The sequence below is a fragment of the Sinohyriopsis cumingii genome, chromosome 15 (genome assembly GCF_028554795.1).
Source record: "Sinohyriopsis cumingii isolate HCF-2022 chromosome 15, ASM2855479v2, whole genome shotgun sequence".
Taxonomy (NCBI): Eukaryota; Metazoa; Mollusca; class Bivalvia; order Unionida; family Unionidae; genus Sinohyriopsis; species Sinohyriopsis cumingii.
The window spans coordinates 136,319,099-136,344,211 of NC_142975.1; the positions used below are offsets into that span (position 1 = coordinate 136,319,099).

At 35.6% G+C, this 25,113-nt stretch overlaps 1 protein-coding gene across 1 annotated transcript in view; it reads right to left on the reverse strand.

The window, feature by feature from the left end:
- Nucleotides 1–3,210: 3,210 nt before the first annotated feature.
- The window catches only part of LOC149782856 (uncharacterized), a 233,243-nt gene continuing 211,340 nt past the window's right edge, over nucleotides 3,211–25,113 (reverse strand). The window contains exons 29-31 of the mRNA XM_089934391.1: nucleotides 19,912–20,184; nucleotides 12,326–13,564; nucleotides 3,211–6,188 (exon numbers count right to left, since the gene is read on the reverse strand). Of these exons, the coding sequence (XP_089790517.1) occupies nucleotides 6,148–6,188; nucleotides 12,326–13,564; nucleotides 19,912–20,184 (1,553 nt within the window). The 3' untranslated portion in view covers nucleotides 3,211–6,147. The remainder of the gene's footprint in view (nucleotides 6,189–12,325; nucleotides 13,565–19,911; nucleotides 20,185–25,113) is intronic.

The following is a 25,113-nucleotide window of genomic DNA, read 5'->3' on the forward strand; positions in this document are numbered from 1 at the left end:
AAACAGGATTCTAACAGTTGGCAGGACTTGAAACAGTATTCTAACAGTTGGTGGGACTTAAAGCATCACACACAGACACAGTAGGAGCACAATCCACATCATTTATAGTTTTGCTATTTACAACACACAAATGAAAAAAAAATAATGTGTTGGCTTTTACTACAGCAAAGTTTGTCTGTTACAACAAGTCTTCACACAATTAAATGCATTAACACAGTCATATGCTGCAAATAATAAAATGTAACAGAATCCAAGATACAAAAATGCTCAAGTGATCTATTTGTTGAGGAAAAAATTACAAAAGAAACTGCATAATAAATTGTCTATAGTTGTAATATAATCTGGTTTTAGTCATCCAATAAAAACTGTTCAATGAGTCTAAATTAAGCTACAAGTACTGTAACCCTATTAAACATTTAAAATTTGCATCATGCATATTTCTAAGGTCAGTAACACAGTGGTTGCCCTTTTATATTGTCACCCCATCTAGAATGAAAATTTTAGTTTATACACATGGTGGTCCCTCAGGGGTGAGGTGATGGTGTTGGGCAGAAAGGCCTTATTAATTGGGCTGCCTCTCTTTAAATGGGCTGTCAAGAGGAGGCCTTAATGTATTTACATATTGTGAGAGCATGTGAACGAATTACCATTCTTCATTTACAGTGAACAAATGCATACAATAACATACGGCAGACCATTATATTGTACAGTAAATCCTATTTATACAGGCCACTCAATGAAACAGGCATCCCCTATACAGTGGTGAGATATGTTGGTAAACTTAAGGCCTAAAGTTAATAATAATAATAATAATAATGATGAGGACTTTGTATAGCGCCTAATCTTCAGAAACTCTAAGCACTTTACAACATTAAACAACACCTATAAGATAAAAAACATATAATAATATTATTACAAAAACAAACACCACGAAATTAGAAAAACATTCAAAAAATAAAAAACATGCTGAGAATATTTCAAGAGTGTCAACAGAACTTGAGGCTGCACACCAGGCTGGCATCATTCGTACAAACTTGAAAGGATGCTGGGATGCTGTTAAATGTGATCTGCTTCTCTTCAGTGGTGTCTGTGAAGTCATTTAAACTTGTTGGTTTCTTTAACTAATTTTTTTTAATGGTGGCCATATTTGATGTTAGATCACCATCATTTGCACAAATGTGAAAACCATGTATGTCAGGATACTCTGCTAAATTAGGTCCTTTGGTTCTGCAGAACCATACCATAAGCTCCCATGTCCCTTATATAATGAGGTGTCCAGTAAGGCAGGTCTCATGGTAGATCAATTCGAGTGTAATATGCAGTTTAACTTTTTCTCACCCTTTTAAAATGATCCGCATCAGTAACATTATTTTTTACACTGATAAAATGTTCAAGATCAAATTTTAGTAATTTTTCATAATTTATGAAATACATAATTTAAGTTATGATTTTTTCCAAAACTAAGTGAACTAAACTCAAATTGCTAAACAAAGTTACTGGTTTTACCTCAAAGTAAATTTGAGTGTCTTGGATTGTGTGTGTGTGTGTGTGTGTGTGTATTTTTAACATAGCTTTAATAATTTTTCAGTCATATCATATCAGTCTTGGATATTATTTCTGTCAGTTGTTACATATCAGGCATATGTCATAAACCATTTCTTTTACTGTTATATGAAATATGACCCCATTCCTTAATATGGTTTGTACAGCACAATAATGAAATATGACCCCATTCCTTAATATGGTTTGTACAGCACAAGATAGGTTTTCATCAAGGAATTTTCAAGGACTTCTGGAAGTTTTCTAGGAGTATTTTTTCTTATGGAAACTGAACTGTGTCCACATGTTACATTGTTTACCACTGCAAAAATAGGTACAAATACAGAAGACAAACACTAAACCAGGTGACCACAGAACAGAGATTCTACTCTATCGAGGAGATTTCAAGGACAAAACCAACTTGTTTGAAATTCAAGGAGTTTCAACGCATCCCCTCGTATTCAAGGATTTTTGGAGGTTATCCCAATGACATTACATGTATAACTAAGCTGATCACAACTGATACTTCCTTTCCCTGGATTCCAGCTTGATATTGTTATAAATCATAAACTCAGAAAAAGCTTACTACACATTATATCAGTGTCATCAACATTTTAAAAATCGTCAGCTTTACACATTTGCCAAACATTTTTTTGTTGAATAAGCAGTCAGTTAAATCAATCTGCATAATTCTATGAACAGTTATCTTGCCTATTGTATTTCGTTGCTAAGTTTGTAAAAATCTAATGATTTACAAAACATAAAAATGTGCATAAAACTACACAAAATATACATCTGTGGCTTGATTTTACACTTGAGGTAAGTTTCACACGATCCATATGCCTTTGAAGCATCTATTTTGTACCATTCCAAGATAACTTTTTACATCGATTTCATACCATTCCTTGATAACTTTTTACATTGTTTTCATATCATTCCAAGATAACTGTTTACATCGATTTCATACCATTCCTTGATAACTTTTTACACTGTTTTCATATCATTCCAAAATAACTGTTTACATCAATTTCATACGATTCCAAGATAACTTTTTACATTAATTTCATACCATTCCAAGATAACTTTTTACAAAATCAGTTTTATGAACATAAATGCCCTGTTGTAACAAACCTCATAAAAGTGTTTATTGTATCTCGATAAGCCCCTTTAATTTTGTATTGTTGTTGCTAGAAATCAATAAAATATCATTGGATATGTTAAGAATGAGCGATGTCAACACAACCTCAAATCTCTTGATTAGCTTGTATTATACAGTATGTGAAAATCTATTTAAAGAAGCACAAAGCAAATGTATATTTCAAATTTTAGAAAGGTATGTATAACAATGTTTTGACTATAATTAACAAATATAAAATCATGTACATACCATATATACATGCTTATAAGTATAGACCAACTGAAAACTGCACAAACCCAGATTATGCCATCGCATAATGGATTTGTAGATCTGTGTCTGTGCAGTTTTTTAGGAGAAAACAAAGACCCTGATTGGCCACTGCAGATCAGGATAAATGCTGTTTGCAGTTTGATTTGACTTATAAGTGATATATACACACACACACACATATATATATATATATATATATATATATATATATATATATATATATATATATATATATATGTGTGTGTGTGTGTGTGTGTGTGAAAAATATCATGCTCTTAACTTTCTGTTTATACATACATATCACATGAAAACTGTCATAATCATTATTCTGCATGTTCACTGGTTACTAACTTTAATTAGTTGGATTTCCAACTCTCTCTCTGGAGATATTTAACAAAAGCAACCAGAACCACTCAGTTTACAATGTCACAGAAGAAATAACGGACATCAAGTATATCTGGTTTTTCATCTGCTAAATTATCAAATCAGAAGTAAATCAGGAATTTACGTCAGCAAACATATTCAACATGACTTAATTTTTCAATCAGCTGATAAAAAGGAAAACACAATAATGGCTGAATACAAGACAGGTAACCTAAACTTCAGTTAGGTATGAAAATTACCCAAGATGTTAACCTGTGATGTGCTTTGTCAGTGAATGAAATGGGAGTACCATTAGTCACTTGAAGCCACAAAAACCTGGCTAACCTCCAGCTTGTCTTAAATTTGACCAAAGTAACTAACTGCAATTTTCTCCAAATATACATGTGGCAGTGAATACTTCACACAAGGAAAATGCTATATTGAATAAATAAAATTAGTAATGGTGCAATAAAAACTGATATTTAAAGTTTCAAATGGACACATCATAAAATTAAATGAACAAAACAGTCAGCAAAGTCAACCATCTTTTATTTTTTCCCCATGTTTTTCAGAGAGAGAGAGAGAGAGAGAGAGAGAGAGAGGGAGAGAGAGAGAGAGGGAGAGAGAGAGAGAGGGAGAGAGAGAATACAGTCAAGGCATGCAGCAGTATATCTGCTCCAACAATGTTTTAAAATAGTAACGACAAATCTTTGGGTAACATTATTGTACAGATGCATGCTGGTAAATAAAAAAAAATAATGATCCATGCCCTGGCTGCAAACTAGGATGGTAATGGATAGACTGGAATATCTATATATAAAAAAAGCATGGGAACTGCTGCTTTACCACAGAATGGTTAAAAATGTTGCTCAATTTAGTACTTCACATAAAATACAAAATATTATATATCAAATTTATCCATGTAAAACCACTCCCAACTGCACAGTCTAAACGTTTAACCAGTCAGCATTCTGTGCACAGCCCAGACTTAAAAAAGATCAGATCTGTGCCAATACAAAACATAAACCAGCAGATCTGTACACATCCAAATCATATAATCAGCCAGCAGATCTGTGCATAGCCAAGATCTACAATATGCCTGCAGATCTGTGCATAGCCAAGATCTACAATAGGTATGCAATTCTGTGCATAGCCAAGATCTACAATAGGCCTGCAGATCTGTGCATAGCCAAGATCTACAATAGGCCTGCAGATCTGTGCATAGCCAAGATCTACAATAGGCCTGCAGACCTGTTGATCTGTGCAGATCACGGTGATAACAAAAGTTCAACAGAACCTAGTGTCTCATCTGCATTGATGTTATGATCTATACAACATGTTTCTGGGTTAAAAGTAAGTTTAAAGAACATTTTACATTGCTGATGATGCCACCAAATGAAAAGTCATCATATCAAGCAGTAAAACCATTCAGCTACCTGAATTTGACAAACAGGGGTTGAAACATCCACTCACAATTTTTTACTTGCCCAGAATAAACTCTTATTCAATCAGACATTCCTGAAATAAAAAAGTTGACCAAGCATTTTGGACCCTGACTCTCTGGAATGGGAATGGATTAAGAGGTGGAATCAATAGTCCCCTCAGAAGTAATAATTACAAAGACTTTTCAAAACTTTTGAAACAATGGTGGAAACGAGGATTAGGCTCTCCAAGTTCCATTAAATAAACTGCCATGGTTTTGAAAGAAAGAAAAACTTATTAAAAACTGGGGGTTTATCGCTTGCATGGGTTGAAATATCAACTAATGTTGGAACACAATGAAGAAAGAATGGACATGGATGGTCTCATCATATACAGGATATTACAATTTAGTCCGATTTACTATAAGCAGATGGTGTGTGCGACTGATTTTAATGTAGCTTTAACAATTTTTCAGTCATAACGCTATGATGTCTGCAGTGTGGCAGTTTATACTGATGTCTAGCACTGGGGCATCATGCGGCAGACATGTAGCATGATGTCCCACCTAGTCACATTATCCTGACACCAGGCCGACCAGTCCTAACATTAACCTCTTAATGCTGAGTGCCAAGCGAGGCAGCTGTTAGTACCATTTTCTAAGTCTTTGGTATGACTCGGCCGGGGATCAAACCCACAACCTCACGCATCCGAGGCGGACACTCTAACCACTAGGCCAATGGAGCAGTCTATGAGCAGATGGAACAGATAAAAAAAATATATAACATGATTAGATATAAAAATTATGAAATCAGTTGAATAGCACATTATGTCAAGATCTGCTTGCAGTATGCCTTAGCCAATAAATTTCATGTCCATTGAGGCACATTTAAAATGAATAACATTATATACTACATGCTACTTATAACAAGTTTTATATATATCATGTCAGTTTAACAAGGATGTATTTATAACATAAAGGTATGTCACTGTATTATTCCAAGATGATGATATGTGGTGTTGCTAAATGTTAAACTAGTGAAGGAACAATTAATGTGATTCAACTGTTTCTGGTTTTTCTAGTCTTTAACAACAGCTACCACAGTCTCATGATTTTTATGGCATGGCATGATGCAACTAAAGGCAAAACAGTACATGTATTTGAATACATGAATGAAAGTCGAAGATTTAATTTATAAAAACAACAATAAATGCTTACGTTTTTAAATGAAATTACTATGGAATGTGAAACTGTTCACTCTTTTTCAATGAATGAAAATATAATTTTAAAAATATAAAATCATTATGAACATAATTGGATATTCACACAATCCACTTTTAGGGGTATCAAAATCAACAATCTAGATCACCACCATGCATACACTCCAAGATGATTCCACTTTTGATACGTAAGGTCATCATTCATCATCACTGAGTGTTAGATCGATGACGATGGGACCTGTAAGTGATTTAAAAACAAGGCATAAATAATGAATTATAGCCAGCTAGATAAGTATTAACAAAGCAGCAATATTGTTGTACATACTTATAAGCCAAGTCAAACTGCAAAGACCTAGATCGGTCACTGCATAATACACTGGCAGATTTTGGGACTAATGTCAGGATTATTCACAACAAAAAAACCCCACAAACATTATGTGGTGGCAGTTCAGAATCTATGTTGTTTGTTCTACTCATTATTCCTATCAAACTGCACAGACCCAGATCTAACGGCAAGTTTTACGACAACAGATCTGAGTCTGTGCAGTTTGCAGGCGAACTCGACTTATAAGTGATTATATATAACAGGAAGAAGAATCAGACAATTCACGTTAGGAAGGTAAGCGACAGAGCCTGTCTTTGGGGAAAAATATAAAGCATCGAATACTCTTTAGATGAAACTAATAATTTTAGGGATACATCTTTTATGTGTAAGATCTTTATGTCTATTTTAAGCAAGGGTTTACATATTAATGGATGAAAGGAATTGTAATTTACTGATAAAGCACAAGCAGATATTCAAACAGAGATAACATATTTGCTGTACAAATCTGCCATATAGAAATATGTATCAAAGTGAGTAGAGACATTTTACTTCTAATATTTACATTTTTCTAATGTATTTGACAAGAATGAACATTTCAAGTTATAGAAGAGTCTTGCTTCAAAAGGCATCAGTGGGAAATTCAATGTACTCTAACTTACGGTTATGTCTCACACAGACAGTTTATTTAACTGAATACTATGAATGCACAAATTGGAATTAGACATGAATGTGTTTTTATGATTTTGTTTTGGTTACTGAGAAAACTGGTAGATATATTTTATATCAGAAAATATCCCCTCTTTTAGCACGTTTATTTGCTGATGATGTAGTTAATTGAGCTATTTTGAAATGTAGGACCACAAAAGTGATTGAATTTTACATTGGCAATATACAGTGTATATTAGTTTTGTCTTTGCATGCAAATTATCTTGGACAAAATGTAAAAAAAACCCCACTGTAACACAGAGTATAAAATCTAGCATGTCTATTTCTTTTATTACCAAAAGAAATTTTGGGTGCATTACATGTGAAGATGCCTTTAAAATATTTTTACTAAAGCACAAGCTATATTATGGTTCACTCACGTAATATGATCAAATACATTGCTCTTGGGGATCGTGCCAGACTACAATTTTGTGTTACATATTATTCAAGGTGTGTTAAATATTGGTTTAAATTGTGTGTGTGTAATTTGGATTTTTAACACAACTTTAACAACTGTTCAGTCATATCGCTAAGATGTCTGAAGTGTGGCAGTTTATAGTGATGTCTGGCACTGGGGCATCATACCGCAGACATGTAGCATGATGTCCCACCCAGTCACACTATCCTGAAACCGGGCCAACCAGCCCTAACACTAACCTCTTAACGCTGAGCACCAAGCAAGGCAGCTGCCAGTACCATTTTTATAAGTCTTTGGTATGACTCAGCCGGTGTTTGAACTTGCAACCTCCCTCATGTAGTTATTGCCAGCCTTATAAAACACTTTTAAATGTAGTTATCACCAGAATTATAAAACACCATTAAATGTTATCATCAGAATTATAAAACACCATTAAATGTTATCATCAGAATTATAAAACACCATTAAATGTTATCATCAGAATTATAAAACACCATTAAATGTTATCATCAGAATTATAAAACACCATTAAATGTTATCATCAGAATTATAAAACACCATTAAATGTTGAGATGTATCTTTCCATAGGACTGCCATTTTATGTTCATAAAGCTCTACGAAGATTCTGATGGTCTAAAGTGCTCTCCGTTACGGATCACTGCCATCTCACCTCTGTCTGCATGGGTTTGAGCCTCGGATTCGGCCAATGTGGGTATGTGAGAAAGCTTGCCAATAGCTTCTTGTGGGTCAGTGGTTCTTTCCGGGGTTTTCCCAGATTCTTCCTCCACCATTAATGCTGGCCACCATGTATAGCCTATCGTGTGCTGAAAAATGGCGTAAAACCCCACAACAGCAACTTATGTTCTACGTTTTTTTATATAGGCTGATAGATATGATGGTTATACTGCTTCACATCATTCATAAAGACTCGTGAACATGACAGAGTACTGCTTCTTGACATTTGCATCTTGTTTGTTATCTTGGTCAGTCATCACTAGTAGAAGACGAATACCATGCACCATTCATTCCTAGATTACAAAATAAATGGTCTTAAATCTTGACAAAGATTAAGTTTGACTAATATACTTTTTTTTACATTAAAGTAAGTCAGATGAATTATTAGATCTGAAAATTATGCACACTACCATCTCCTAGGTACCATGTTCCACATCTTAGATGAAAGAGACTGAAAAATTCAGTCATAACAGTGGATCAAAACCTTGCGGATTACGGCTGTGGTTATGTCCTTCACAGATACATCAAAGAAAAATACCCCTTATATATAAGTTTATCACCAATCATCGAGTTCTAATATGCCAATCGCTACTGAGATGAAATCTGGATCCAAGTATTCATTTTAAACATGACATCCAAATGAATTTAAAGTGATTTTGGGTTGAAATTTCTTCTTATATTGATCATTCTCACTATGTGATAAAATGATGCCTGTCAAAAAAAGTCTGCAAAAGCATGGTATTTGTTTAGTGTTGATGCTTTTGCTTGTACTATTTAGACCTTTTGGTTTGTGGGGTTCAATGCCATTTTTGTGGAGTTCAATGCCATTTTTGTAGGGTTCAATGCCGTTTTTGTGGAGTTCAATACATTTTTGTGGGGTTCAATGCTATTTTTGTGGGGTTCAATACATTTTTGTGGAGTTCAATGCCATTTTTGTGGAGTTCAATGCCATTTTTGTGGGGTTCAATGCAATTTTTCATCACATCATAATCTATATATGACAGCCAGCATATTTGGTGAAAAGAACCTGGGAAGAAACATCGACCTATGGTAAGCTAGTGGCAAGTTTTCTTACATATCCACATTGATCAAACCAAGACTAAAACCTATGCGAATGAGGTGAGATGTATAATTCTCAGACACAGCATTTGTATAATTCTCATAGACACAGCATGTGTATAATTCTCAGACACAGCATGTGTATAATTCTCATAGACACAGCATGTGTATAATTCTCATAGACACAGCATGTGTATAATTCTCAGACACAGCATTTGTATAATTCTCATAGACACAGCATGTGTATAATTCTCATAGACACAGCATGTGTATAATTCTCATAGACACAGCATGTATGAAGCTGGCTATCATTAATGTATCAGCCTAATAGACACATTATCATTGTTGTATAATTCTCATAGACACAAAGTGTCTGAAATGTATAATCCTCATAGGCTGTTTTTGGTTTGACAGCTTCATTGAGCTTACTCAGGTGATTCAGGGTGCACAGCTGATCTGATTTCTGACTGGTCAATATTCAACCATTTTTGTGAAGCAAATGCTTAAATACATTTCCATTAAAAGATCAATATCAGACATTACAAGCACTTCTGTGAACTAGACTTACCAGAGATCAAGTTGTGATTCATCTACATAAAAATTATATTTCAACTGAAAATTGGAATTTTACAGAAGTAACTGTAATGGCATTATCTGAGCACAAAAACAAAATCAGAATGATTCTGCCCAAAACTGGAATAGCTGGAATCTTGAACAACTGCCAGTTACAGCAGACATGACCATAAAATACCAAAAGCTAAATTTCTTTTCATCAGAAAGTCTCAAACATTTGTGTACAATCTAGTGATTGTGTACTCCAATGACAAGAATTCTGGTGGAGATTCATTAATCTGCTGGTTGTTGTTGTTGTTGTAGGGTTTAACACCATTTTTCAGCACGCGATAAGCTATACATGGCGGTCAGTATTAATGGTGGAGAAAGAACTCGGGGGAAAACCCCAGAAAGAACCACCGACCCATGAAAAGCTACTGGCAAGCTTTCTCACATACCCACATTAGCCAAACCTGAGACTCAAACCCATGCAGACAGAGGTGAGATGGCAGTGATCCGTAACAAAGAGCGCTTTAGACCACTTGGCCACTCGGGGCCCCAATCTGCTGGTAATTCAGTTGTGGATTCATTAATTTGGCAGCAATTTACTAGTAGAAACCACTATGGATAATTGATGCTTGACTGTATCGTTTTTAAGCAGTGTTTTACTTGAATTACAGTCACATAAATTATGCAAACCTTTATATAAAAAACAAAAGAAAACACTGACATGCTAACTAAATAAAACTACCTAAGGATCATATTTATGTGTTTACATTAAGACCAAATAAAAACACCCTAAGGATCATATTTGTATGTTTACATTAAGACCAAATAAAAACACCCTTAGGATCATATTTGTATGTTTACATTAAGACCAAATAAAAACATCCTAAGGATCTTATTACGTGTTCAAATTAAGACCAAATAAAAACACCCTAAGGATTATGTTATGTGTTTACATTAAGACCAAATAAAACACCCTAAGGATCATATTTATGTGTTCATATTAAAACCGAATAAAAACACCCTTAGGATCAAATTATGTTTCACATTATAGTGAAGATAATCTATATATAAATATGTATATTTTGGTTTAGCATGGCCCAGGCTGAAATGTCATTAGAAACTAGATCAAATTATTGAAAATGCAACAGTTTCTATTTGACAAGTTTCATTACCCATAATTGAGGGAAGATCAGTGCCAGATTAACCATTAAGCACACTAAGCACATGCTTAGGACACCAGCCCAACAGGGGCACCAGAAAATTCAAATTAACTGTTGATGATAAAACTGAATGCATTATATATACCCATTTTGATCTGCATTTCTGAATATTTTGATCTTGAATGATAACAACACTGGTATTTTCCCACCATTTTAGCTTTTAAGATTATTTTTTTTTTTTTGAGTTTCACATTTTGGGGCAGGGGGATCATAATATTTTCAGTGCTTAGGGCCCTGGAAAACATTAATCCAGCACCGGATAAGATCCAAAAGGAACACATAGTTTTACTACTTCTTATTGTCTAGGTCAATTTTCATAGACCTGTTAAAGTGAAACCTCTCAGAAACAATCTTTGTATTCAGGATCACTGCCTACTGTCTGTACAAATTTAGTCCAACTCTTTCTTCTACTGACTGATGTAACACTAAGTATTATTTTTACTTGGAGAAAATTCTTTCAGTCAAGATTGGAAAATAGTTAATATATAAGATATGAAAGCTGCAGGTTTCCTGGGTGTATGGAACAATGCTTTTGTGTACTGGGGACTTCTTCAATGGGTGTATGGAACAATGCTCATGTGTACTGGGAACTTCTTCAGTGAGTGTATAAACAGTATATCTGTGTACAGGGGACAGCTTCAATGTGTATATGATATAAACTGTATAGAGGGGGATTTCTTCAAGGGTTGTATGAACAATGTTCCTATAAAACAAATGTTGCAGCTTCAGAAGTTAAACAAGGTTAAACTAATCATATGAAATTCACAAGTAACTGGTAATAGTAACAATAATTTTTATCAGAATTTTTAATTAGGATTGGAATAAAAATTAAGATCGAGAAAACAAAATTAAAATAAACAAATATAAGCCTAACTTTTCAAAATGGTGAAGTATGGAAAAAGATAGAGTTCTAAGGAGTAATACAAATTTGTATTCGGTCTTTGGCAGCATATTTGAGATAGTATGATCTTCCTAAACTCGTCATTTTCTTCATCTCAGAAAATTCAAAATTTTGAGGGTCATAATGTCCTGTACACCCTGTCAAAAGACTATATAACTTACAGTCTGCCTCACTGTCTAATCTGGTTGAAAATTCAGGTCCCTTGCCTATTACACAGGTTCCTCCATACATACAGTCTGTACTTGCTTATAAGTCAAGTCCAAATACATCCTACACACATCCAGATCTGTCACTGCATAATACAGTTTGTTAGGAGTAATCAATAAAGCAAATCACTCTGATCTGCTGGTCCATTATGCAATGACAGATCAGGGTCCATGTTGTTTGTAGCTGGACTTGACTCATAAGCCAGTATAAAATGATATATGCATTTACTATGAACTTTACTTACTTTGTTTATGCCTTGACTGCTGCTTGTGGGGAAGATGATCAACCTCTCGTGGTTCTCTTTTAGTTATCTGTAACATTTCTGAACTTGATGAGCTACCCCTTGAATGTTCTACTCTGAATTTGTTCCTCTGTGGACCTTTGGATGATCCAGTCTCCTTTGAATTTTGTGTCTTGGAAATAGCTGTGGCTTCTGTTTCACAGTCTGACAGCAATCTTGGCCTTGATACGGATGATGTTGACAGACTGGTATCAGTGCTCATTTTCTTGGGGATTTTATCAGTTCCTTGAGTACAAGTTGGAATCTCCTGTACATTCTTGTAAAGTGGATCATTCTGTTCTCTATAAGTTGTCTTCCTCCTTTTGGCAATAGAAATCTTTGGCAAACTGTCGTCGACTTCTATGACTGGTAATGAGGTTCCCATTTTGTCAGATAAGGAAGCCTTTACGCCAGATGCAGTAGTACCTGTTTTTACAGAAGAGGCTGTTCTTTTTAGATCTGATGAAGGGTTCCCCTTAATATCACAGGAGTTTCCCTCTGTGCCTCCTATGGTGGTTCCTTTTGTTTGAATTAGGGAAGCTCCTGCTTGTCCAGATGAAGATGTCCCCATTGTGCTAGTGGAGGATGTCCTTCCTACTGCTGGAATGAACTGCCTAGAATCAGACAAGGGCATTTCAACTAGCTGTTTCAATTTGTCTGTTGCAGAGATTCCTGGCTTTGGCTTCAGCAAGCTAACCATTACTCTACCTGACCCTCTAGAGGAATTTTCAGCTTCTTGTTGTGCTGCGGCTGCTATAAAGGAATTTTTAATTTGCTGTTTTGCAATAGTTGGTACAATGGCATGCCCATGTTTACATGAATTTTCTGTTGACCGTTTGACCATATGGTTCTCCAAGGCTATTCGGACTTCTGGGGGCACATTTTTATGAGCTTTGCTATTATGCATCTGCTTTGCTCTCACCTTTTTCACGGTATGTGTCTGGTCATGCTGGCTGTTCTTGGTCACCAATGCCTCTCCAAAGTCATACACATTTGATGGTCCTGCCATGGATGTAAATGTAGGATTTACAGAGTCATCAGAAGACACAGCTGTAAAAGATGGAGGAACAGAAGGCTCAACTTTGCAGTGATGTAAGGATTCACCGAATTCTGATAAACCCTCCATCTTAATCCTTGTAACATCCATTCCTGAGCTGCTTGCAACATCTGATGGGTTATTCATTCCTGAATCCAAGGATAAACCTAAAACAGATATAAAATAATTTCCACTATGGTACTAACTTTCAAAGAAAAATCTGCAATCAGAAATTCAAAAATACACACCTATCAATATACTGTATCATTAGATTACTTAGATTACTGACAAATATGGTTAAACAATTACTGTTGTATATTTTGGTACACTGTATGCATATAGTAGCACTTAATGAAACCTCAGCGCAACAGCTATACCAGTTAATAGCAAAAACCTAAAAATACAAAAATAAATTTCACAAAAAACTTCAGGAAGATAAACCCTTGCTATTAAATGTGAACATGAAGTACCATAGGAAAAAAGCTAAATGGCAAAGTCTGTAAAGGTTAAAAATATAAAGTCCTTAAAACATGATCAAATTTTTTTCTGGTGGTACATCTTCTGTTTCTTTTTCGAGTTCACATAAACGAACTTCAGTCTCACAAGGTGATAGTAAACACGTTAAACAAGAATGTGACAATGAAATTCACCTATCTTGAGCAGAACACATCACAATATGCTGAAACTCCACTATAACACGATGGCTATGGTCTGCAAACTTACATCGCGCTATGTACCACATCAGGCAATCATACATTTGATTCTACCGATGGTAGGCCAAAGTACCATTTTAAAGTCCATCTACCGCATCATTTCACAGCTGAAATCTGATGTTTTTGAATATTACCAGAATTTTAAAAAATTTAAATAATAAACCAAAATACTGTATCTCAGACGGATTCTTTTTATTTAAGCAGAATATTAGAACAACTAATTTGCATATTTGGCCTCAAGTCCACCTGGAAAATCTTGTATGGGTAAATTTGTCTGCAAATGGAATACACACCAGCCCAGTTAATCTATGTTGTGGTGTTCCACAGGGGTCTGTGTTTGGACCTGCTCTCTTCATTCTATACACTCAGCCGCTCTCAAGTGTCACAGATCATCATCCAGTGTCTCACCAATTGTACGCTGATGACACTCAAATATACAAATCTAGCCACCCAACTTAAGTTGATGCTACCATCCAAGGTGGACATGTAACAAGCTGCAGATGAATGATGATAAAACTGTGGCCATTCTGATCACAACACAAAGACTTTCTCATTCACATCCTTTACCTCAAACAATAAATATCAGCAAAACCAACATTAAATTCACACAGTCAGTACGAAACCTAGGTGTTACTCTGGAGAGTACTCTCAAACTGTACCAACATATCATGAACATATGCAAGGCTGCATATCTTGAGCTGAGATGCATCAGCTCCATTTGCAAATATCTTTCAGCTGATGCCACTAAAACACTTGTGTGTTCATTAGAACTTTCAAGACTGGACTACTGTAACTCAATTCTGTCTGATTCATCTCAATATCTACTCCAGAAACTTCAAAACACAGTTGCTCAATTCATACTTAGAGTACTACAATCAGAGCACAGCTCCCCGCTGCTCTGTACCCTACACTGGCTATCTATTCGATCCAGAATCAAACACAAAATTTGTTCTCTGTGCTACGTTTCACTGACAGACTCCAGTCCAACATACCTATCCGACCTCACCCATTTGTACACACCAGGAAGACACTTACGCTCCTCTTCTGACAATCGTATTCTCATTATTCCCACTATGAAAACGAAGTCATATGGACACCGTTCTTTTGCATACCAGGGCCCAGCAACATGGAATGAATTGCCCACTGAACGTAGACACAAAGACACAGTGATTCCATTCAAGAGTGCTCTTAAAACTCACTTATTTCGACTGCAAGAACAAACGTAAAGACCTAATAATGTTTCCTACCTTGAATATTTTCAGCATGTTTTTTAATGTTTTTCTAATTTCATGGTGTTTGTTTTTGTAATAATATTATAATATATTTTGTGTCTTATAGGTGTTGTCTAATGTAAAGCGCTTAGAGCTTCTAAAGATTAGGCGCTATACAAATTCCTCGTTATTATTATGATTATGTAGTAGCATGAACCAGTTGATAAAAAGAAGTTGGTCTGGTCTCTACATTTATCAAGAACTGGTTTAGTAGTTTCTAATGCATCCTGCGGAATCCTTTACTTAAATCAAAACAAAAACTTAAGAAACTGCTAGCAGATCTATTTCGAGTACGTTCTGCGCAATGAATCTTATTATTTTTTCTGAATACTATGTTGTCAGAATGAACAGATACTTTCATATCCTTATTTCTGTTTCAGTTTGCAAAATATACTTTGTTAATTATCATATAAAATTCAGTGATATTGCACTCCACGCAGTAAAAAGAATGATGACGAAAGAAAAATGTCAAATTTTTTTTACAACAAAATAGCATTCACACCTGACTGAAGTGAAACAATATTGCACCAGTTCCGATAGATACCCCATTCATTAATCTGAGTTTCTTCTGACCTTTCTCACCCCATTTTTTTATATTTAGACTTCAACATAAATGTTCAAATATGGGACCAAAATTTGAGCTGTTATGTACAGTGCACGAAGTTGGATGTGGCTTAGTGTGTCATAAATACACCTTTCCCAAGCTGAAAACGACACCATCTTCTGATGTTAACATTTTATAGCAGTGTTTATAATAGTCACTGCCTTGATTCCTGCTGAACATACATTTAAGCCAAGTCTTTATTACGGAGCAACCATTTAAGCTTCTAAAGGTGTGCATGTGTATGTTTGTATGTGTGTGTGTGTGTGTGTGCAGTGAATGCTTGAAAACTATCCTCTTGTTCCGATTTGCAGTATAAAAATGGACACTATACCATTCCTTGGTTTACTTCACACAAATTTACCTTGTGCTGAATGACATAATTAAAAAAAAACAATTGGAAAGTACAATTTAGACCTATATATTAAATGGCCAGAACCTTATAGTACATGTAAAGTCAGAACTGAACTAGCTGTGCACATGTATATTCGAAATAAAGATCATTGATTATTGAAATTACTCATGATGTCTCGGTCTTTCCATGGATGGGCTACATTCTATGGCTGTTCAAAAGTCAATCAGTTTAGTCGACAAACCCCTCCATAGTGGAGATTCCATCAGTATGCTGGCTGAGGCACAGTGGTGATTTGTAGGTATTTTATCACTCTGTTGCAGTGCATTATTGAGTGAAAGTGGTGGGGATTAAGTCCCCCATCGTCAGGCGTAGGGTTCCAAAAATATGCGTGAGCTGTACAGTACCATGAGTGGAAGTAGTAAATTGTTGTTGTGTTGTTGTAGGGTTTAACGCCATTTTTCAGCACATGATAGGCTATACATGGTGGCCAGTATTAATGGTGGAGGAAGAACCGGGAAAACCCCCAGAAAGAACCACCGACCCTCGAGAAGCTACTGGCAAGCTTACTCACATACCCACATTGGCCAAATCCGAGACTCAAACCTACGCAGACAGAGGTGAGATGGCAGTGATCCGTAACAGAGAGCGCTTTAGACCACTCGGGGCCCCCAGGAAGTAGTAAATTGAAGTATAGATGGGATTTGGTGCAATCCATATATTCAAGGGAGATCACTGTCTGAGTTCCACCTATGTGGGCAGTTGTTGTTGTAGAGTTTAACGTCATTTTTCAGCACACAATAGGCTATACATGGCGGCCAGTAATAATGGTGGAGAAAGAACCTGGGAAAAGCCCGGAAAGAACCACCGACCCACAAGAAGCTACTGGCAAGCTTTCTCACATACCCACATTAGCTGAATCCAAGACTCGAACCCCCGCAGACTGAGGTGAGATGGCAGTGATCCGTAATGGAAAGCGCTTTAGACCACTCGGGGCCCCCCCCAATGTGGGCAGAGCTTTTAGCAAAGATTTGAGAGGGCTGGATTTGTGAGGTAGTGGTCAAGAGGTGGTGGTCATTCTCTTAAAGTATTTGAAGAAACATACAATCTACAAGTTTTGATGATTCAATCATGATGATCAGAACTCAGACCTGCCAACCCCGATAAGACCGTCTCAGTAATACAGTTGACTTTTTCCCCCATAAGTTTGACAATTTTTCAGTAAGGTGTAACAAATTACCATAAACTGCTATTGTAAAGCTGGAAAACCTATTTAGAAGTTGCTATCTCTCAGACTGATGACAACAATCATATCTACCGCCATGAGACATACTCAAATTGACATGTGATATCCAATAAACGTAACTGTATGTCTTACTCCTTTTATTCAAAAAAATGAATATTCCTTTTTATCTTCTGTGCTGATTACTAACACATTTTAAGAAGCTTATTTTCTCTTTCATCTTTAACATGCATCGCTTGCTGGACACCATTTTAAAAAAAATATACTATAATCAAGTTTGATCATGCAGACACTATGCATGAAAGAAAATGTGCAGATTAAATCATCTGAGATGCTGCTGTAAAGTTTGTCTGGTTCCCTAATAAATTCCACAGATTCTAATATGAAATTTGGATCCTAAGCAAACAAAGATGAACCAATTATCCAGATTTTTCAGCAAAAATCATTTGTCCATAGTTTTTTCTTTTATTCCATTAGTCAGTATTTTAAGGGTAATTTTTGTAAGACTTATGGTAAGATCGCAAGGGCTGGCAGGTCTGAGAACTTCATAAGAAAACTTTAACAACAAAATTTACCAAAGACAGCGATGCATGAAATGTAGGTCACAATGATCAACATTTTGTAATGAGGGCATGGTACTCATCAAGATGCAATAGTATGCAAGATTGTACAATAGTATACATGTACAAGTTTAGCTCCAAAGCTCCCTCCTCTGTGGGTAGGTCTTGTGAAATCCACTCCAAACTGGTGCCCAATATGTAGGAAGAACGGCTAACATTCAGTGAGGGTGTACATATCTATATACTTGTATTTGTTGGGGCAGTACAATAACTTACCTATACTATGTAGAGGTTAGCTGAAAACATGAGTCCAGCCTGACATGTTAGTGAACTTCCAAAACTTGGATCACGAAAGTCGTGAGGCCTCTGTATGGACTGGCCATCTGAATGATGTCTCCATATCAAGACAGGTGGCCTGCAAAAGGCTTTATCTATGCTTCAGCAAAATTTTGACGTCTCCAAGGTGGCATTGATACAGAGGTTAAACCCTCCACAGAGTGCCATGGACACTGACAGCAACTGTCTCAGTATAACTGTCACAGCCTCCAACAATCTTTGCAATGCAGCTGGAAATAATGATTCTTCCTTTAACAGACAGAAAGAGGCATAAAAAAGGACAGGCATCTGAGGCTATCGTAGTGTCCAAGTCTTCAGTTCCAATACCTCAAGAGACTTAATGGTGAGATGGGCCCAGGTCCCTACTGAGATCTCCACCTAGAAAGCACTCAGGTTCAAAGCAGGGGGCTTAAGGGGTCAGGCAGGCAAATGGACACTATAGCTTACGGTAGAAACCAGGGACTAAGTATAGGGACAGACCAACCCCTCTGCTGTCTTGGCCTTGAGACAACTTCATACAATATTTCAGTCAGTAAACACATGACAAAAGCAGCTTTCATTTCTCAAAGGCATTTCACATTTCATATTATGGAGGTAAAAAAAAAATTCAGTATTGTGGTCTCTTTTTTGTTTCTGTCATCACTTTTCTACTGCAGAAATCCTATTCATCCTGTTCACTACAGTCCATTCTGCTTTTTATGTTGATACACAGGATGCCCATCTACCTGTCTATCAAATACATAACATACTACAGTCATAAGGAAAAGAGCATAGGTATTTTAATTTTAAATCTTGGTGTTGTAGTACTTTTATACCGTTATACCCGTGTCTTTATATAAACCTCCAGCTCACATGTTATCCAACAAAATGATTTGCAGAATTTGGTCAAGTAAATTTGTAATGTAGAATTTTCAAGATAATTCATAATAATTCCACAAAACCTGGAATGGCTGGTATCTCTGCTATGAGCCTACACGTAGGCATGGCAACAAGAAAACAGTAATGGAAATCTACTGAGGTGTGGTAACTTCCAATTTGCTTGCCAGGTTAAGTTGAAACTTCTCATTAAGCAAAACTGCAGATTGACATTAACTCAAAAAAAATTACCTCCATGAATTTTTTAAATTACAAAGTTATATGAATCAAATCAATTTTTGCATCTAAATTAGCAACGATTAGATTATAAGGATCATTTATTTGCTTGATCATTTCATCTTAACCCAGAAATATGAAGGAATTTATCCTTTTACTGCCACATCTGTTGTTCAAAAACATGCATCAATTTTTCTTATTATAACAGAAATGCTACGGAATTTTCTTTTATGTATACAATTTTTCTTCGTTAAAAAAAATCAAGATTAGTTTTTCTTCTAAATTCACATCAGTAGTGTTTTATTCAACACTGATTTAAAGTTTTTTTCTAAAAGAAATTTCTAACCTGCTTTCTGTTTGACATCTTTTACAGGATGCATGTGACTTCCCTTCTCCACTTTAAGTACTTCTAACTGTGTCATTTTTGTCAGCTCCTCTGGAACTGGGCTGATAAACATATTTACAATTTCAATGACATTCTTTCTTTCTTGGGGTCTTTTCAGAGTAGGTGGATGCTGGGTGGTTGCATGCTTCTTGTGGGATTGAGCACGTTCTTCCGTGTCCTGAAGGCTGGCATCCCTGTAAATTGTTCTCATCTCTTTGCAGACTTCCTCCACATCTATATCAAAAAGGTAGCTTATACTACAGTATGGCTTGATAAGCTGAATTTAAATCATAGATAAAACTAGAAGTGTGTGTCCGTATGACCTGGACATATTAATACAATACAATTAATGGCAAAGTTTTAAGTCAAACAAGGGCAATGACTCTTTTCAAGCCTGTCAAAGTCTTTTGAATGTTAAGTCTTGAACTTGATTTGTTTTCAATCCATTATGTTCTTCAAAATTGTCTGAACAGAATCAACATTTTCCATGGATGTGAGTGATATAACTTGAGTAATGAACATAGGGAAAATATGGTTATGTAGGCATTTTCACAAATATAAATGATGACCAATAACAAGAGGTCAAAGTGGACATGACATCACTCACATGGCTTTCAAAACACTCCACTACTGGTGATGCTTGATTAAACCAAAGATGGGTTCTGAAGTTAGGACTTAAATCATACATAATTTTCCTATGGAATACTTCCAAATTAAGGAAATACTTGGGCAAATTAAAGCTCTAAGTTTTAAAGTAATAATAATTTATGCATAATTTCCAGAAACATTACATACGTGAGCTACATGCGAGTCACAGCACATGGCATCAGAAATGGCATACAAACGAGCAGAGTGGTGCAAATTGAATATTACGTCTTGATTATAAATGGTGCTAAAATGAAGTGCATAAATCCAACTGACAACCTTGGGAGTGCAGTATATCCTTCCGTCAAAACTAGTTCATATTTTCCCATACAAATGCAGTAACCTTTTAATTATATGCTCATTTTTTTATTCTACCTAAGGCTTAATTATATAAACAAAATACACTACAATAAACAATGTAAATGAATATATGCCGCATGCCAAACTAAATACACAAGTGCATATTCATCATTACACAAATCAACATTACTATTGCGAACATAAGTCTGCCCAGATAAATTTGAACATAACTTTTGAAAGAAAATGGCGTGTCTAGTTAAAATTGAAATTTGGAGTCATTGTGAATGAATGTGCATTGCAACAACTTTTCCATTTGATCTGGAATGAATAGATTTTGGTATTTTTCTCGATTGTAGGAAATTTTGTGATTATGGAGTGGATTTGTATGCGACAATTCCACATGAAATACATCAGATTGAAGAAGCTAGGGAGAAGCGTGTTGACATCTGCAAATGTGTTTCTGTTTCTGTCATTGAATGTTTGAAATCATAATGTGGGAAAAATATGAAGTCTTTCAATTGCAATTATGAAAAAGACACTATGAATTTTGCTTATTTCATTTTGAGTGCTGTAAGGAGGATGTAATTGCACTTATCATCAAAATTACAGAACAATTTCGAAATGTATAATCCAGATTGAGAACCTATGACATGGCTCATGTAATTCGGATTTGCAGAACTAAGAAAATACATTTCGAGGAAATTCAGGATGTAAAACTGTGAGTATATTTTATTTTGCCATTCTTATCACCAGCTAAAGAAGAGAGTATATGACTTGTCACTTGTATGTTATTTGTAAGGACCTTATCTTGTGTATTTTATATACTGTAGCTAGCCTAAATCCGAAACATTGTATCAAGGCAGAATGTGCCAAAGCAGCTGGTATATGGCAGTCCATGAAACATCTGTTTTAGTTCATTCAGAAACAAATTTAAACAACCACAACGTAAAGAGCATCTTATGCGAGTGTACATGATTTGTGTACAAATCAAAAGTGCTGGCGTCTGCGTCCATTGTTTGTTTACAATAGAAAGTAGTTCTTTTATGCACGTGAATGCTATAATATTGCTCATTATTGGACTTCTCAAATAACTGAAGATATCAGTCCAAATTTCAAGTTTGATATAAAAATTAAAACAGAATGATGGCTTCCAGTGCAGTAAGAAGCTCAGTCAATCAGCTGCAAGATCACCTCATACATATGTATGGATTGCACTTCTTAAAAAAATTTCCAAGACTTGATGATATAAGTATGAATTCCAAGTTTAATCAAAATCAAGTCAGAAATATAGTTTCCATAGCAGTAACATGCCTAACTAATCTGACACATGATTATCTCATTAATATGAATGGGTCTCATTCATTATTTCACAAACCAAGATCTTGATGGTACATTTATAAAACATCAAACGTCGGATCAAAATCATCAGATACGGCATGGCTTCTAGTGGTAACAAGCTCAGCCAACCAGATGCAAGATTACCTTCATTAGTGTCTGTGGATCTTGCTCATTACTGAACTTATCCGAGACCTCGATGAAACAAACACAAGTTTAATAAAAACCGGACCAGAAGTGTGACCTCCAGATGCAAGATTACCTCATTAATATGCGTGGATCCTGGTCATTACTGAATCTATCCAAGGCCTTGATATAAGCACATATTTTAAGTATGATTAAAACTGGATCATAAATATGGCCCCCAAAGTGACAAAAAGCTCAGCCATTCAGATGCGAGTTCACATCATAAATATGTGTACTTCTTGCTCATTACAGAACCTGAAGCTGTCAATCCTAGTGGGTACTGAACTTGTGACTCTTAGACTATAAGTCTAACTCTCTGCCAACTGAGATACAGTAGCTCCCTGAGGGTAAAAATTAGATTAGGAACATGAAATGGTATCAAGCAATTGCTGATGATCAAAATTAGATCAGGAACATGAAATGGAACCAAGCAATTGCTGAGGGTCAAAATTAGATCAGGAACATGAAATGGTATCAAGCAATTGCTGAGGGTCAAAATTAGATCAGGAACATGAAATGGAACCAAGCAATTGCTGAGGGTCAAAATTAGATCAGGAATATGAAACGGAACCAAGCAACTGAAGATGGTCATTAGATCAGAAACATGAAATGGTATCAAGCAATTGCAGGTGGTCATTAGATCAGGAACATGAAATGGAATCAAGCAATTGCTGCGGGTCAAAATCAGATCAGAAACATGAAAAGGAATCAAGCAATTGCAGGTGGTCATTAGATCAGGAACATGAAATGGAATCAAGCAATTGGTGAGGGTCAAAATTAGATCAGAAACATGAAATGGAACCAAGCAATTGCTGAGGGTCAAAATTAGATTAGGAATACGAAATGGAACCAAGCAACTGAAGATGGTCATTAGATCAGGAACATGAAATGGTATCAAGCAATTGCAGGTGGTCATTAGATCAGGAACATGAAATGGTATCAAGCAATTGCTGCGGGTCAAAATCAGATCAGAAACATGAAATGGAATCAAGCAATTGCAGGTGGTCATTAGATCAGGAACATGAAATGGAATCAAGCAATTGGTGAGGGTCAAAATCAGATCAGAAACATGAAATGGAATCAAGCAATTGCAGGTGGTCATTAGATCAGGAACATGAAATGGAATCAAGCAATTGGTGAGGGTCAAAATTAGATCAGAAACATGAAATGGAACCAAGCAATTGCTGAGGGTCAAAATTAGATCAGGAACATGAAATGGAACCAAGCAATTGCTGATGGTCAAAATTAGATCAGGAACATGAAATGGAATCAAGCAACTGCTGATGGTCAAAATTAGATCAGGAATATGAAATGGTATCAAGCAATTGCTGAGGATCAAAATTAGATCAGGAACATGAAATGGAATCAAGCAATTGCAGATGGTCATTAGATCAGGAACATGAAGTGGTATCAAGCATGGAATGATAGTCAAATGATGGATGACAAAAATGTAGGGTCAAACCATAAACTCAGATGCCCTTACAGCCAGGTGAGCTAAAACTTACAAATGTTTACATCATTTAATCTACAAAGACATTATAATCAACTGATTATTTCACGATTTAATCTTTTATTTGGCAGAAAACCCATTTCAATTGTCTAAACCACCTCTTTAATGTGAAGTTCTTGAAAGTGCTTCATTTTATGTGCTGGTCATAAAATGAAAATTGATCAAATAAATGCATATTTACATTACATTATCTTGCTTCATGCCAATTTTAGCATCAGACAGCCTAAAATGGGATCAATTAATTAGTTCAGCATTATTAAGCCTGACCAGAAATGTGTTTTCTGTCAAAGTTCATTGTTGTAAATCAAGAGTAAACACACTCAAGCCATGCTGACAATCTACATTTATCACTTCAACCAACAAATGAAGAACAACAGTACTGTCTTAATGATCACTGAATTAAAGCAGAGATAATCCTAAATGAAATAAGTAACTTCATGAATATATACATCAATGTATTCTGACCGACTTATTCTGGTATAGGAATACGTAAGAAATTTTAAAAAATGGAGCACAAAGTTGACGGTAAAATAGCAAGTACCAGAAGAAGAAGAAGAAAATGATGATGAAAATAATAATAACGACCACCACCATCAATAAACCAAAATCTGTTGGTGCCTCCAAACTAAAACCTTGAGAAATTACTTATTTACATGCCCTCCCAAATTTTAAAGTTAGCATTTTGCAAATAAAAAGTGGGGAGATGGGTGAGCAATGTTCTATGGTATTAAAAGAAGCTAAGTTACACAGAGAGATTCCTTTTTGTGTTGGGAAAGTTCATTTCTTGCAAAGTAAAATTCATTTGAAGGGTGGGCAAGTGGAAGACAAATAAATTGTTTCCATCACAGATGGCAAGTAACTCCTAATTTTTCAACCATCCAAGATGAATGTAGTCTGTTCCACTAACACAAGAGTCCCTCGAAGGGACAGATGCTCCACTGGCCAAAAATAATTTTTTCCTTTCAAACTGCTTAGTCTTGAAATCATCTCTAAATTTTGTCAGCAATAGCAAGATTTTACAGTTAGCTGCTGTGGATGTCAGATTAGAAGACATCGTATGTGTATTTTGGTGGAAACCCTATGTTAATTTGAAATTCCATTTTTGAGAAATAACATAATTTTCAGGATGGGTGCCATGACCACAATTTCCATTTAGGCCAACTAGACATCATAAAAAGTTTTTTTTG